A 16,159-nucleotide genomic window follows, 5' to 3' on the forward strand; every position below is an offset into this window, starting at 1 on the left:
CCTGGTAGGTTCCACACGAAGGGGCTCACCTGGAGGCCGGACATTTTTCCACTACTCCTATTCTAGTTCACTGTACTCTAGCGTCGTGCGCTCGAAAGGGCCTCTCCCGTCTGAATCAAACTTTGGAGAGCGAAAACTAAATAAATACTGAACCGCTTCGAAAGCACTCGGGCCTATGCGTCATAGACCGAAAGGAGATTCATTTTAATGAATTATAGGCTGCTAGGTGTCGCCAATGATGGTACAATTGGCGGCGCGTATGCCAAAATTTGTGGGAAACGCCCCCTTTTTGGCTGATTTTGGCGTCTGAGGCAACCTTTGGAGAGCGATAACTAAATAAATTCTGGGCCGCTTCAAAAGCACTCGGGCATATGCGTCATAGACCTAGAGGAGATTCCTTATAATTAATTACAGACTGCTGAGTGTCGCCAGTGATGGTACAATTGGCGGCGCGTATGCCAAAATTTGTGGGAAACGCCCCCTTTTTGGCTGATTTTGGCGTCTGAGGCAACCATTGGAGAGCGATAACTAAATAAATTCTGGACCGCTTCAAAAGCACTCGGGCATATGCGTCATAGACCTAGAGGAGATTAATTATAATTAATTACAGACTGCTGAGTCTCGCCAGTGATGGTACAATTGGCGGCGCGTATGCCAAAATTTGTGGGAAACGCCCCCTTTTTGGCTGATTTTGGCGTCTGAGGCTACCTTTGGAGAGCGATAACTAAATAAATTCTGGGCCGCTTAAAAAGCACTTGGGCATATACGTCACCGACCTAGAGGAGATTCCTTATAATTAATTACAGACTGCTGAGTGTCGCCAGTGATGGTACAATTGGCGGCGCGTATGCCGAAATTTGTGGGAAACGCCCCCTTCATGGCTGATTTTGCCGTCTGAGGCAACCTTTGGAGAGCGATAACTAAATAAATACTGGGCCGCTTCAAAAGCACTCGGGCATATGCGTTATAGACCTAGAGGAGATTCCTTATAATTAATTATAGACTGCTGAGTGTCGCCATTGATGGTACAATTGGCGGCGCGCATGCCCAAATTTGTGGGAAACGCCCCCTTTTTGGTTGATTTTGGCGTCTGAGGCAACCTTTGGAGAGCGATAACTAAATAAATACTGGGCCGCTTCAAAAGCACTCCGGCATATGCGTCATAGACCTAGAGGAGATTCCTTATAATTATTTACAGACTGCTGAGTGTCGCCAGTGATGGTACAATTGGCGGCGCGTATGCCAAAATGTGTGGGAAACGCCCCCTTTTTGGTTGATTTTGGCGTCTGAGGCAACCTTTTGAGAGCGATAACTAAATAAATACTGGGCCGCTTCAAAAGCACTCGGGCATATGCGTCATAGACCTAGAGGAGATTCCTTATAATTAATTACAGACTGCTGAGTGTCGCCAGTGATGGTACAATTGGCGGCGCGTATGCCCAAATGTGTGGGAAACGCCCCCTTTTTGGCTGATTTTGGCGTCTGAGGCAACCTTTTGAGAGCGATAACTAAATAAATTCTGGGCCGCTTCAAAAGCACTCGGGCATATGCGTCATAGACCTAGAGGAGATTAATTATAATTAATTACAGACTGCTGAGTCTCGCCAGTGATGGTACAATTGGCGGCGCGTATGCCAAAATTTGTGGGAAACGCCCCCTTTTTGGCTGATTTTGGCGTCTGAGGCTACCTTTGGAGAGCGATAACTAAATAAATTCTGGGCCGCTTAAAAAGCACTCGGGCATATACGTCACCGACCTAGAGGAGATTCCTTATAATTAATTACAGACTGCTGAGTGTCGCCAGTGATGGTACAATTGGCGGCGCGTATGCCGAAATTTGTGGGAAACGCCCCCTTCATGGCTGATTTTGCCGTCTGAGGCAACCTTTGGAGAGCGATAACTAAATAAATACTGGGCCGCTTCAAAAGCACTCGGGCATATGCGTCATAGACCTAGAGGAGATTCCTTATAATTAATTATAGACTGCTGAGTGTCGCCATTGATGGTACAATTGGCGGCGCGCATGCCCAAATTTGTGGGAAACGCCCCCTTTTTGGTTGATTTTGGCGTCTGAGGCAACCTTTGGAGAGCGATAACTAAATAAATACTGGGCCGCTTCAAAAGCACTCGGGCATATGCGTCATAGACCTAGAGGAGATTCCTTATAATTATTTACAGACTGCTGAGTGTCGCCAGTGATGGTACAATTGGCGGCGCGTATGCCAAAATTTGTGGGAAAAGCCCCCTTTTCGGCTGATTTTGGCGTCTGAGGCAACCTTTTGAGAGCGATAACTAAATAAATACTGGGCCGCTTCAAAAGCACTCGGGCATATGCGTCATAGACCTAGAGGAGATTCCTTATAATTAATTACAGACTGCTGAGTGTCGCCAGTGATGGTACAATTGGCGGCGCGTATGCCCAAATGTGTGGGAAACGCCCCCTTTTTGGCTGATTTTGGCGTCTGAGGCAACCTTTGGAGAGCGATAACTAAATAAATTCTAGGCCGCTTCAAAAGCACTCGGGCATATGCATCACAGACCTAGAGAAGATTCCTTATAATTAATTACAGATTGCTGAGTGTCGCCATTGATGGTACAATTGGCGGCGCGTATGCCAAAATTTGTGGGAAACGCCCCCTTTTTGGCTGATTTTGGCGTCTGAGGCAACCTTTGGAGAGCGATAACTAAATAAATTCTGGGCCGCTTCAAAAGCACTCGGGCATATGCGTCATAGACCTAGAGGAGATTCCTTATAATTAATTACAGACTGCTGAGTGTCGCCAGTGATGGTACAATTGGCAGCGCGTATGCCAAAATTTGTGGGAAACGCCCCCTTTTTGGTTGATTTTGGCGTCTGAGGCAACCTTTGGAGAGCGATAACTAAATAAATTCTGGGCCGCTTCAAAAGCACTCGGGCATATGCGTCACAGACCTAGAGAAGATTCCTTATAATTAATTACAGATTGCTGAGTGTCGCCATTGATGGTACAATTGGCGGCGCGTATGCCAAAATTTGTGGGAAACGCCCCCTTTTTGGCTGATTTTGGCGTCTGAGGCAACCTTTGGAGAGCGATAACTAAATAAATTCTGGGCCGCTTCAAAAGCACTCGGGCATATGCGTCATAGACCTAGAGGAGATTCCTTATAATTAATTACAGACTGCTGAGTGTCGCCAGTGATGGTACAATTGGCGGCGCGTATGCCAAAATTTGTGGGAAACGCCCCCTTTTTGGCTGATTTTGGCGTCTGAGGCAACCATTGGAGAGCGATAACTAAATAAATTCTGGACCGCTTCAAAAGCACTCGGGCATATGCGTCATAGACCTAGAGGAGATTAATTATAATTAATTACAGACTGCTGAGTCTCGCCAGTGATGGTACAATTGGCGGCGCGTATGCCAAAATTTGTGGGAAACGCCCCCTTTTTGGCTGATTTTGGCGTCTGAGGCTACCTTTGGAGAGCGATAACTAAATAAATTCTGGGCCGCTTAAAAAGCACTTGGGCATATACGTCACCGACCTAGAGGAGATTCCTTATAATTAATTACAGACTGCTGAGTGTCGCCAGTGATGGTACAATTGGCGGCGCGTATGCCGAAATTTGTGGGAAACGCCCCCTTCATGGCTGATTTTGCCGTCTGAGGCAACCTTTGGAGAGCGATAACTAAATAAATACTGGGCCGCTTCAAAAGCACTCGGGCATATGCGTTATAGACCTAGAGGAGATTCCTTATAATTAATTATAGACTGCTGAGTGTCGCCATTGATGGTACAATTGGCGGCGCGCATGCCCAAATTTGTGGGAAACGCCCCCTTTTTGGTTGATTTTGGCGTCTGAGGCAACCTTTGGAGAGCGATAACTAAATAAATACTGGGCCGCTTCAAAAGCACTCCGGCATATGCGTCATAGACCTAGAGGAGATTCCTTATAATTATTTACAGACTGCTGAGTGTCGCCAGTGATGGTACAATTGGCGGCGCGTATGCCAAAATGTGTGGGAAACGCCCCCTTTTTGGTTGATTTTGGCGTCTGAGGCAACCTTTTGAGAGCGATAACTAAATAAATACTGGGCCGCTTCAAAAGCACTCGGGCATATGCGTCATAGACCTAGAGGAGATTCCTTATAATTAATTACAGACTGCTGAGTGTCGCCAGTGATGGTACAATTGGCGGCGCGTATGCCCAAATGTGTGGGAAACGCCCCCTTTTTGGCTGATTTTGGCGTCTGAGGCAACCTTTTGAGAGCGATAACTAAATAAATTCTGGGCCGCTTCAAAAGCACTCGGGCATATGCGTCATAGACCTAGAAGAGATTAATTATAATTAATTACAGACTGCTGAGTCTCGCCAGTGATGGTACAATTGGCGGCGCGTATGCCAAAATTTGTGGGAAACGCCCCCTTTTTGGCTGATTTTGGCGTCTGAGGCTACCTTTGGAGAGCGATAACTAAATAAATTCTGGGCCGCTTAAAAAGCACTCGGGCATATACGTCACCGACCTAGAGGAGATTTCTTATAATTAATTACAGACTGCTGAGTGTCGCCAGTGATGCTACAATTGGCGGCGCGTATGCCGAAATTTGTGGGAAACGCCCCCTTCATGGCTGATTTTGCCGTCTGAGGCAACCTTTGGAGAGCGATAACTAAATAAATACTGGGCCGCTTCAAAAGCACTCGGGCATATGCGTCATAGACCTAGAGGAGATTCCTTATAATTAATTATAGACTGCTGAGTGTCGCCATTGATGGTACAATTGGCGGCGCGCATGCCCAAATTTGTGGGAAACGCCCCCTTTTTGGTTGATTTTGGCGTCTGAGGCAACCTTTGGAGAGCGATAACTAAATAAATACTGGGCCGCTTCAAAAGCACTCGGGCATATGCGTCATAGACCTAGAGGAGATTCCTTATAATTATTTACAGACTGCTGAGTGTCGCCAGTGATGGTACAATTGGCGGCGCGTATGCCAAAATTTGTGGGAAAAGCCCCCTTTTCGGCTGATTTTGGCGTCTGAAGCAACCTTTTGAGAGCGATAACTAAATAAATACTGGGCCGCTTCAAAAGCACTCGGGCATATGCGTCATAGACCTAGAGGAGATTCCTTATAATTAATTACAGACTGCTGAGTGTCGCCAGTGATGGTACAATTGGCGGCGCGTATGCCCAAATGTGTGGGAAACGCCCCCTTTTTGGCTGATTTTGGCGTCTGAGGCAACCTTTGGAGAGCGATAACTAAATAAATTCTAGGCCGCTTCAAAAGCACTCGGGCATATGCATCACAGACCTAGAGAAGATTCCTTATAATTAATTACAGATTGCTGAGTGTCGCCATTGATGGTACAATTGGCGGCGCGTATGCCAAAATTTGTGGGAAACGCCCCCTTTTTGGCTGATTTTGGCGTCTGAGGCAACCTTTGGAGAGCGATAACTAAATAAATTCTGGGCCGCTTCAAAAGCACTCGGGCATATGCGTCGTAGACCTAGAGGAGATTCCTTATAATTAATTACAGACTGCTGAGTGTCGCCAGTGATGGTACAATTGGCAGCGCGTATGCCAAAATTTGTGGGAAACGCCCCCTTTTTGGTTGATTTTGGCGTCTGAGGCAACCTTTGGAGAGCGATAACTAAATAAATTCTGGGCCGCTTCAAAAGCACTCGGGCATATGCGTCACAGACCTAGAGAAGATTCCTTATAATTAATTACAGATTGCTGAGTGTCGCCATTGATGGTACAATTGGCGGCGCGTATGCCAAAATTTGTGGGAAACGCCCCCTTTTTGGCTGATTTTGGCGTCTGAGGCAACCTTTGGAGAGCGATAACTAAATAAATTCTGGGCCGCTTCAAAAGCACTCGGGCATATGCGTCATAGACCTAGAGGAGATTCCTTATAATTAATTACAGACTGCTGAGTGTCGCCAGTGATGGTACAATTGGCGGCGCGTATGCCAAAATTTGTGGGAAACGCCCCCTTTTTGGCTGATTTTGGCGTCTGAGGCAACCTTTGGAGAGCGATAACTAAATAAATTCTGGGCCGCTTCAAAAGCACTCGGGCATATGCGTCACAGACCTAGAGAAGATTCCTTATAATTAATTACAGATTGCTGAGTGTCGCCATTGATGGTACAATTGGCGGCGCGTATGCCAAAATTTGTGGGAAACGCCCCCTTTTTGGTTGATTTTGGCGTCTGAGGCAACCTTTGGAGAGCGATAACTAAATAAATTCTGGGCCGCTTCAAAAGCACTCGGGCATATGCGTCATAGACCTAGAGGAGATTCCTTATAATTAATTACAGACTGCTGAGTGTCGCCAGTGATGGTACAATTGGCGGCGCGTATGCCAAAATTTGTGGGAAACGCCCCCTTTTTGGCTGATTTTGGCGTCTGAGGCAACCTTTGGAGAGCGATAACTAAATAAATTCTGGGCCGCTTCAAAAGCACTCGGGCATATGCGTCACAGACCTAGAGAAGATTCCTTATAATTAATTACAGATTGCTGAGTGTCGCCATTGATGGTACAATTGGCGGCGCGTATGCCAAAATTTGTGGGAAACGCCCCCTTTTTGGCTGATTTTGGCGTCTGAGGCAACCTTTGGAGAGCGATAACTAAATAAATTCTGGGCCGCTTCAAAAGCACTCGGGCATATGCGTCACAGACCTAGAGAAGATTCCTTATAATTAATTACAGACTGTTGAGTGTCGCCAGTGATGGTACAATTGGCGGCGCGTATGCCGAAATTTGTGGGAAACGCCCCCTTTTTGGCTGATTTTGGCGTCTGAGGTTGTGACGACTTAAGAGATACTGGGCCGTTTCAAAAACACTCGGGCGCACGCGTAGCAAACCTACATAAGATTGATTAATTAGGAGTAACAGCGTGCTAAACGTCGCCATAAATGGTACTCTTCATGTCGCGTTTGCCACAATTTCTGGACCACGCCCGCTCATTTTGGCATTCTTATTTTTAATACCATCCTTGGAAGTGCAATAGCTGGTGAAATGAAATGCTGACGCTTTGTAAAAGATATCTCGGATCAAAAAACGTTTTGACTCCTTAAATATTAAGCACTTTAAGTAAAAATTATTTGAGCTAATTACGCGATGAGAACAAAAAACCTGCATTCAGGCTCCGTGTTTATCAATTAGGAAAATATTCAGTGTAGTTGCCGTTTTGTTATACATTAAATATGTTTCTAAAAAATGTATTTAGGAACGCAACAACGTCACTGAATCCTCGAGTCTCCTCACCAACTGCAGCTTCTTTTTGGTATTTAAAGTGTTAGGGAACCACTTTAAAATTAAGTAATTTGAAAATAAAACGTGTTTCCATGGAGCTAGATACATTGGCTATATATATAGCAAAATGCAACTAAATTGATTGCGTGGTTCTCTTAGGGTTTGCATTGAATGTTGAAATGACGTATGATTTTTCTGCGGTTCGCCATAGGAACCAATAAGTAAAAGTTTGGTTGCATTTTGGCCAGACTTAATATAAACCCACGACCACGAAATATCTCGTGCCGGTTGAGGACAACGTAGTAAAACGTGACACAAAAGTGCAAAGCAATTGAGTGATTAGTTTTCTTTGTATAAAAAAAAAAGATCGCTTATGTCCATTGAGTTACGGGCGCCGGCGCAACGGCGGCCGATAGATGGCGTAAGTAGTGGCGGCGCGCGCCTGTCCGAGAATCTTGGGGTTGTTGCACTTCTGTAAACTGTGGGGGGTAGAGGCCCAGTCAGGCAGAAATGCCTTTTGCCACTACCTCCCTACCGGGCATGGCCCGTGAAAATCCCAATAAAACTTTCAAAACTTTCAATTCAGGAAGATCATTTTTGTCATTATAGAGCCAATTCTTAGGCAAACGCAGCAACCCGTCATTCAGGAACTTCTTTTACTTTTAAAAGCTGAAGTGTGTCTGAGGCTGGACACTACTGTATGTAATTATATCGATAGATCTCACGATGTTCCCGCAGGGTTACCTAAACTTACAGGTGTTTGGTGAGTGGTGTCACCATGAACACCGAGCCATGCGGATTCGCCCGGCCACGTCTGGCTGCGCGTCGCTTTCCGGTGTCTGGTGAAGAGGGCCTCCTGGTGGTTTAGCCCAGCCCGGGAAAGGTTGAACCTTCGGCCCCCCCCCCCCCCCTCCTTCCGAGTGAGGCCACGCACCACCTTGTCCCCCTCTTCTCGAAGACAGGGATCCTGTTATGGCCCGGCCAGCATGATTCAGTTAGTCGTCTCTGCGTCTGCTGTACCTCTTATATTTAACGTTTCCTCTCTTTTGTGTTCTTTCACCTTCTTTGGCGGCAAGAACTAACCTTGGGTGGCAACATATCCTTTTATCTCGACCCCCACTAGGGTAAATCGTCTGGGCAATTTCCATTGGTGTTACGTATTCAGCGAAGCCTCTCTTTTTTATGATGAGTTACCCTTTCCCCTCGGTGGCTCCAATCCCGGCCGAGGTGCCCGCAAACTGACTGAGGCTTATTGCGGAGGAGGCGCTGTGTAACCGAGCTTTCGGTTGCACGCCAAAAGATCCCCAGGTGGTCGAAATTAATCCTCAGTCCTTCGCTGGGGCGTGCCAGATGCCCGTCGTTGGTTCGGCACGTAAAACCCCCAAATTTGACTTTTGACTTTGACCCTTTCCCCTGTTGGGCGCGATGGTGGATGGAACACAACGGATGCCAAAGTTTTTCCCATCTCTGATGGGTCCTAAGCAAGCTACAAAACCTAATTCGGCCTTGAAAATGGTACGGACCGAAGTAGTCCGCCAAGACACAGGCGCTGCACCCCAGTGAAGCATAACCCGCTTTCTGGTAATGCATTCAAAACAAAGTGCTAAACTGCTAGCTAAGCTCTCTCCATCTCTAATTTCAATAACTTTAGGAAAATTAGTCATAACTTCAAGGCCAAGAAAATAGCATCTGGCGACCAGTTTGTTGAGGTAGAAAACAAAGTGCAGAGTGCTGTTCTTTTAGATTTAAACAAGATCTCGGGGTACCAGGTATCCGTCAGCCCAGTTCGCCCCTTGAACAGCCGTCATGGCGTCATCTAAGAGGACACTCTGCAGGATTCAGCGAAGAGGAGATGTTGGAGGGCCTTTTCGGGCTGGTCACCGTGCGACTAATCTCCATACGTTATGACGGACACGACAGCCCATCGCAGCACCTAGTCCTTGATTTTGCTTGCACCATACTGCCTGAGAGGATAAAAAAATAACCTCCTCGTGTCATTGCCCCAACGAATGTAACTTACCTTCTGTTCAATTGGTTACATTTGTGAATCCCACGCTTTCAACAATATATTAATGAAGGTGTTTCGTGGGTGATTTTAGTTTCTTGCAGTGAAACTGTCGGGGTCTACTACATAATATAGATGATCTGTATTTGTTACTTAATTAGCTACGTTAAATTGCTCTTGCATTGCGGGGTACCCTATTTCACGTCCACGAATACACACGTTTTACGTAACTATCACCCTCTTGGAAAACACTGCCCATCCTCTCATTCATCCGGTGGCGTTCCATCTCTTGTGCAGACTGGATTGGCATGTGCCCAAATCCCCCTTGATACGCCCCTCAAAGCTGTGGCAGTACGAGTTCTTACGGACCGTCACATTACAGCTGTTTCACTGTACGTTCCATCATGCACTACCATTTATATCCATTACCTCCCAAGACGCTTTTTACTCACCTTCCACAACTTTTTAATCTTTGATGACTTTAATGCTCAGCACACCATGTAGGTCAGGGCACAGGTTGATTCTCTGAGGAAAATCAGTTAGATGAGCGGCTTTCATTAGTTTAAGTCTGGGTCTTTTAAATAACTAAGCCCCAACTTTTTAGGCTGCGCACAACTCTTTCACTTGAATTATTGAAACATTTAATTGCCATCATAACTTCCTTGTTTGAAGGTTTTAGAGAATCCATTCAAACGTGATCACTTTACAGTTCTTTTAGAGAGTCTGGTTGAGGTTCTTCACAGGAATTCTCCTGGTCTAATTTTCTATATTTCCACATGTGAAGACTCGATTCCAGGCACCCTCTTGGCGTCCTTTCACTCTAGTTTTTTTTCGTTCTCGAAACGCCTCAAGCTCGCCATCCGTAGTCTTGATGTTATGCAAGTCCCCCTACCCCGTCGCACGCACTTTTGTCGTGCCCTGTTGCTGAAAAGGTCCACTTCGTCGTCTGGAGCTCACTGCACTGTAACTAGTGAATTTGGTACCGGTTCTTAAAATGGGCGGCCGCTCCATCGCTGACGTAAGTGGAACAAAAGTAGAATGGTGCGTTGTCCTCGAGGCGTGCCTTAATTTTTGAAAAGGCCAAGCATGCATGCGCCGAGTCATAAGTTAGATTGTCGCAACTAGCGGCATAGCTCCGCGGGGACTTCCTAGACATTGCAACGCACGCAAGGATGCTGATTTGTTTCTTCTGGCAATGGAACGCCTGTACCTCGCCCGCAAGCACCACAGTCCAATTCTCGGCAAGGTCAAAGTGGGAGCCAATAGCACCCCTTTCACAAAACTGCTTCTCGTCATGTATTGGATTTGCTTGCACGCGTCGTAGGTAGATGTGAGGAACCCTATTGAAAAAAACAGTATGATTCTCAACCCGGCATACCCGAATTTGAACTGGGCAAAATGGAAATCGAACTGATTAAACTGGCGATATAAGAAAACAAACTGGCCGAATTGGAACATTAACAAGCCAAACTGGCACCTTAACCTGCCAAACAGGCAGCCAGACTTGCCAACCATGCAGACAAACTTGCCAAACAGGCAGCCAAACCTGCCAAACAGGTTCCCGAACTGGCTAAACAGGAAACAAAACTGGCCAAACAGGCTGCTAAACTTGCCAAAAAGGAAGCAAAATTGCAAAACAGGCAGCGGAACTTGCCAAATGGGAAGCAAAACTTGCCAAACTGGGGAAACAGGCAGCTGAACTTGCCAAAGAGGCTAAACTGAGTGCTAGACAGGTGAAAGTGGTAGCAGAACTGGTCCTACTGGTATTCAAACTGTTCAAAATGGTGACTGAACTGGTTACACTGATAATCAAACTGTTTTTCAAACTTGTAGCAGAGCATTGTTGTTGAACTGATCAAACTGGTAGCTAACTGCTCAAACTGGTAGTCAAACTGTTCAAATTGGAAATCGAGCTCCTCTAACAGGCAGTTGAACTATTCAAAATTCAATACCGAAGAAAGGTTGTTTTATAATCTGCCTAGCAGCACACTTTGGTAAATTACTTCATAAATGTAATTTAATTATAGTTACAACGTTTGCCGCCTTTTGCTCCAGCTTCCCAGAGCTGTGGTCTAAACAAGCAAAACTATACCTTTGTCCGAAATAAGGTAATTACAATTAGAACTACTGGACAAAAAGTAATTCATTGGAATTTACATTACTTTTAGAAAGTCAAAAATTTGGGGGTTTTACGTGCCAAACCAACGACGGGCATCTGGCACGCCCCAGCGGAGGACTGAGGATTAATTTCGACCACCTGGGGATCTTTTGATGTGCAACCGAAAGCTCGGTTACACGGCGTCTTCTCCAGAATAAGCCTCCGTCAGATTGCGGGCACCTCGGCCGGGATTCGAACCCGCCACATGGGGATACGTAGGCCGACGCTCTCGCCTCGGAGCCACCGAGGCGGCTACTTTTAGAAAGCAATTTCACAATGGCATTACTTTCTTTGAACTTTGAACCACGCCGACGTGGTTCAAAAGGCTCTGTCCGCTAATGCTGCCGACCACCTGCCAGATTCTGCAAAGGCTGTTCGACAGTAGTACTGTGCCAGGAACGTGGCAATGAGCTTTGGTCACTCCGCTACACAAGGGAAAAGGAAGCCGGCGAATGAACCAAAACATTACCGTCCTGTGTCAATCACCTCGATTGTCTGTCGAACATTTGAAAGGATAGTTAACAGCCAGCTTCTCAACCACGTTGAAGAATCCGGCTATCTCTCCGACAGTCAGAATGGCTTTCGAAGAGGTCGCAGCTGCGAATCAGCACTGGCAACTATTACCCATTTTATCGGTGATCACATGGATAATCGATTCATGACAGATCTAATCCAACTTGACCTAAGCAATGCATTTGATATGCTCGACATTAACCTCCTGCTTGAGAAACTTACACACGCAGGCATACATGATTTCCTATTCACCTGGATATCAAGCTTTCTGCAGAATCGCAGCCAACAAGTTGTGTACTGTGGGGCACGCTCTACAGAGAGGGTCATGTCATCAGGAGTGCCACAGGGCTTTGTCCTCGCTCCGACGCTCTTTCTCATATTCGTGAACGACATGCCACGCAATGACAAGTGTATCCTAGTGCAATACGCAGACGATACATCAATCGCGATGACAATTTCGTCCCAGTCTGACGCACGTCACTTGCAAAACCATCTAGAAGATGTAGAGAGATGGATCTCGAGACAACACCTAAGCCTGAGTGCATCCAAGAGTTCCGTGATACGTTTCTCAAACTGCAAAAAACAGACAATTGCCTTGTATATACTGTAGCAGGCACTCCACTGCGCACATCAGACCACCTGCCTATCTAAGGTGTCACGTTTTACCAAAACTTGGATTTTTCCGCACATATTGCCGGCATTATCGCGCAGTCTTGCAGGACGCTTGGCCTCATCACCCGCGTCGCAAGGCCAGGTGGGCCAGCGGTCCTGCAGGCACAATATACATTCTTAGTCCTGCCTTCATTGGAATACTGCTCTGCATGCAGTTTGGTCTCCCTCTCAACAACATCTAATTGAGAGACTGTAGAGCGTGCAGCGCCGTGCAACCCGCAAAATTTGCGCCTGGTCCCTGGCACGACTGACGTGCCGTACCACGCACGGCACAGAAAACTTGGCTGGCGGCCCCTCGATGAGACACGAAAGATTTCTCGAGTCTGCGTGCTGTGCCGATTGCTCAATGAATCTCTTTCGGGGACTCGCCTATCGGCCGCCGTGCGTCTCGGTAGAAGATCAGGTCAGCTCGAACTTCTTCGAGGCAGGACTGTTCGTCACAGCGAATCCCTACTGCCCGCCGCCATTAGAGACTTTTTGACCATCCCATTAGCTTCTCGTAGCCCTCTGCCCACATCACACGATGAATCCCGGGAACTTTGCAAGGTATTTGCGAGACGAATGCCTTCACGTCTGCAGACATCATGATCTTCACTCCGTCACCCTCTCCTCTTGAATCATCACCATTGCCACCGCCAACAGCAACATCATCGTCATCACCACCACCTCCATCATCACCGCCATCATAATTTTAATGCTTAATTCTAAAGCTGGGTAGTATTACTCCCAACGGACACAGCAGCAGGCTGGCAGACACACACGCGTAAGGGTTTTTGCCTATCTGCTTTGCTTGGCAGACCGCCGTGTACGGACCAATCTAAGTGCAAATAAATCACTCAGTCAATTACCATCCTTTGAGATACCCGACGTCAATACTTTCATATAACAGCATATGTCGGTCCGAGACCTATAACAAAAATCAGATCTGTAAACTATGGCACTGTACTTTACTACCTTAGTTTCGCAAGGTCGTGGATTTCATTAGTGATGTGATAAAAAATACTTGGCTCGGTCAAAAGGTACGAAGGAATACACAAGAATACTCATTCCGAAACCAAAAAAGCATCCTCGTAGGCCATTAAAACGTTTTATTTAACAAAAAGTGCAAGGGAAAGAAAAAGCTCTCATCTTACTGGTGTTCCACGTTTTTGTTCATAAAACGTTCCAGTGGACCAGAACGTTTTCTAGCTTTGAAAGAAAAAGGCTTAACCACATGTCGGCTCATGCAACTTTTTATGTTTTTATTTGTAACTTTTGACTCGAGCAAGTTTCATCAATATTATCACATATAAAATTTCCACCACCTAGCTGAACTTGTATAGTAAATTACAGTGTTGTACTTCAGAAATCCGAATTTTAGGTCTATTTAAGTCTGGGCCCGACACACAGACCACCCGGTAGTGGTCTTTATCCCTTAGTGCAATCAGGCAGCAGTGCTTCATTTTTCTTTCCACTTTAGTACATTTGATAATATGCAATGCTTTACACAATAAAACCATTTTGACAGAATATAGCTTCTAAAACAAGCAGCAAAGGACATAAATAGAACATGGTTGATGACAGTGAAGTTCAACAATGACAAAGCATGAAATGCAACGACTCTGCATCATTACCCAAAAGAAGGTATTACCCTCTTTAGAGGTCTGCTCAAGCACAGCACAGCAAACTCAAGCCAAAAAGTGCACAAACATGCACCACCAAATGCATTTTAAGTTTGAAAGAGAAAAGTAATGAAGTATGTGCGATCACATGCAAGCGGTAATATTCTTCGGTTCTATCCACAACCCCTACCCATTTCGATCTGGATGAGCATCGTGCTGGCACATGTTTGTGTATTACTATTGCATGATGCACATTAAAGACCCGAGTCTAGCGGTTACACTGCACTGGCTAAATTGCTCATCTACAGCATAGAGAGCTGTCGCATCACTTAAATGGCAGATAGACATTGCGCTCTTTAAAACTGATAGTGTATGTGACCCATTAAACTGTTAATTAAAACATCAATCAACACATTTTGATTAATTAGTCAAAATATTGTGACGTTTATCCACTCATCTAATGTCTGCCGAGCCCCAGAAGTACACAGAGAAGACGGAATCTATGTACCCAACACACGCTTTTTTAAATCCTGTAAAGAATGAGGAAAAAAAAGCCCTGTATACATGTTAAAGAACTTTAGTCCCTCTCAATTTTGTTCGGCATGTCACACACAAAGCACTTGCTGTCAGCCGGAAACACCATGAAAAGGCAGTTGGCCTTAATGTCCTCGGGTTTCAGCACCTTACAGATGTCTACCTGCGAAGGAAAACATTCCTTTATATGCTCAGGAAAGAGTGGTGTCTCCCGTAACACCAGCCGTCTGCAAAGGAGCGTGCACCCGAGACCAGCAACATGGAGAATTCTCTTAATTCTGAAATACTCCCCATCAGCAGTTGACACTACAGTGGTGTCACTCTTTGAAGCTCTTGTGTATGCGGTGCTATGGAACACCTGCCCCTTGTACACAAAACGCTGGTATTCCAAAGCGCTGCCAACTGTGCCTGTCCCACCGTAGACGTCTAGCGCACGTTCCTCGATAGCTGTTAGAATGGCAGCTTTTTCACGTCCTAGCAAGCATGCTTCATCAACATAGCAGGCATTCTGGATGTGTGAATAATCAAGAAATCTTTCACACACACTCCGCTCATTGGCAGTGACTGCCACGTTGCTATTTGCCAGAAGGCATTCAAGCTGCTGCGTCATTACGACTCGCTCTACGATTTGATCCGGAAGTCCTCTAGCTGCAGAGACCAGCTTCACCAACTTTCCGTTTCCTCCCTCGAAAACAAATGCGGATTGCGCCCAAAGTGGTCCCAACTGACGCACGGAGTTTGGCAGGTGGAGGAGCTGGTGCACGTTGAACGTAAGCGAAGCCACTCCATACAAGGCCTCACAGCGACCAACAAAGTCGATCAGCAGATTTTCTGAAAACAAAAAAATAAGCATGCACAGGATATAATCTCAGACTATAAAATGAATGCATAACATTAACTGAAATTTCAAATGCCGTGCAGCTCATTGGATGATTTTTGGGTGTGATTTCCTACCACAGTTACCTGATTTGCATGCTCTGAGACTTTACACACAACATTCTGTCTAATCAATGCGGGTAGATCTTGACACTCCCATGAGACTGTCATACGGTATAAAAAAAGACCTTTATGAGGCAAATAGGAGAAAAAAAAAGTATGAAGCTTACCTGCACGCTTGATCTCGTCGGCTGTGATGGTCTCACGTAGCAAGATGTGTATTGCTTGCGAGAGCTTGGAGAGATGTTTCCAATACTCCAGAGGCAGAATGTCCACGAGGCAAGGAAGAGCGTAAAACAGAAGCCAGAGTCTCCACTCTGACGCTTTCCAGAAACTGCGCTCGTTGAGTGAACGAGGCAGCCTTGTCACACAGTGTGGTGGCTTGATCTGGAGGAGGCGGCTGTTGACCCGTGCCACGCAGGATGGTGCTCCTGTAAGCAACATAAGTGACTGGGCACATGAGTAATTTATCTTGCTTTAATAACCATATATGAGGCTGTGTACAAAG

The 16,159-nt window shown here is 46.0% G+C and overlaps 1 protein-coding gene across 1 annotated transcript; it reads right to left on the reverse strand.

Moving 5' to 3' along the window:
• Positions 1 to 14,758: 14,758 nt before the first annotated feature.
• Positions 14,759 to 16,159, reverse strand: LOC120837746. The gene is made up of 3 exons (XM_040207310.3): positions 15,822 to 16,159; positions 15,074 to 15,546; positions 14,759 to 14,878 (listed from the first exon to the last, which is right to left on the reverse strand). Exons 1-3 carry the CDS (start codon positions 16,093 to 16,095, stop codon positions 14,759 to 14,761), a joined length of 867 nt encoding a protein of 288 aa, XP_040063244.1. The 5' UTR covers positions 16,096 to 16,159.

The sequence above is a fragment of the Ixodes scapularis genome, unplaced genomic scaffold (genome assembly GCF_016920785.2).
Source record: "Ixodes scapularis isolate PalLabHiFi unplaced genomic scaffold, ASM1692078v2 PGA_scaffold4__175_contigs__length_147842914, whole genome shotgun sequence".
Classification (NCBI taxonomy): Eukaryota; Metazoa; Arthropoda; class Arachnida; order Ixodida; family Ixodidae; genus Ixodes; species Ixodes scapularis.

Excerpts from the sequence above, each read along its gene's own strand:
- LOC120837746 (XM_040207310.3), bottom strand. The coding sequence starts at position 16,095 with ATGTTGCTTACAGGAGCACCATCCTGCGTGGCACGGGTCAACAGCCGC. Across the intron at positions 15,547-15,821 it reads CGACGAGATCAAGCGTGCAG|AAAATCTGCTGATCGACTTT; the intron begins GTAAGCTTCATA and ends TTTTGTTTTCAG. Across the intron at positions 14,879-15,073 it reads GTTTTGTGTACAAGGGGCAG|GTAGACATCTGTAAGGTGCT; the intron begins GTGTTCCATAGC and ends TTTCCTTCGCAG.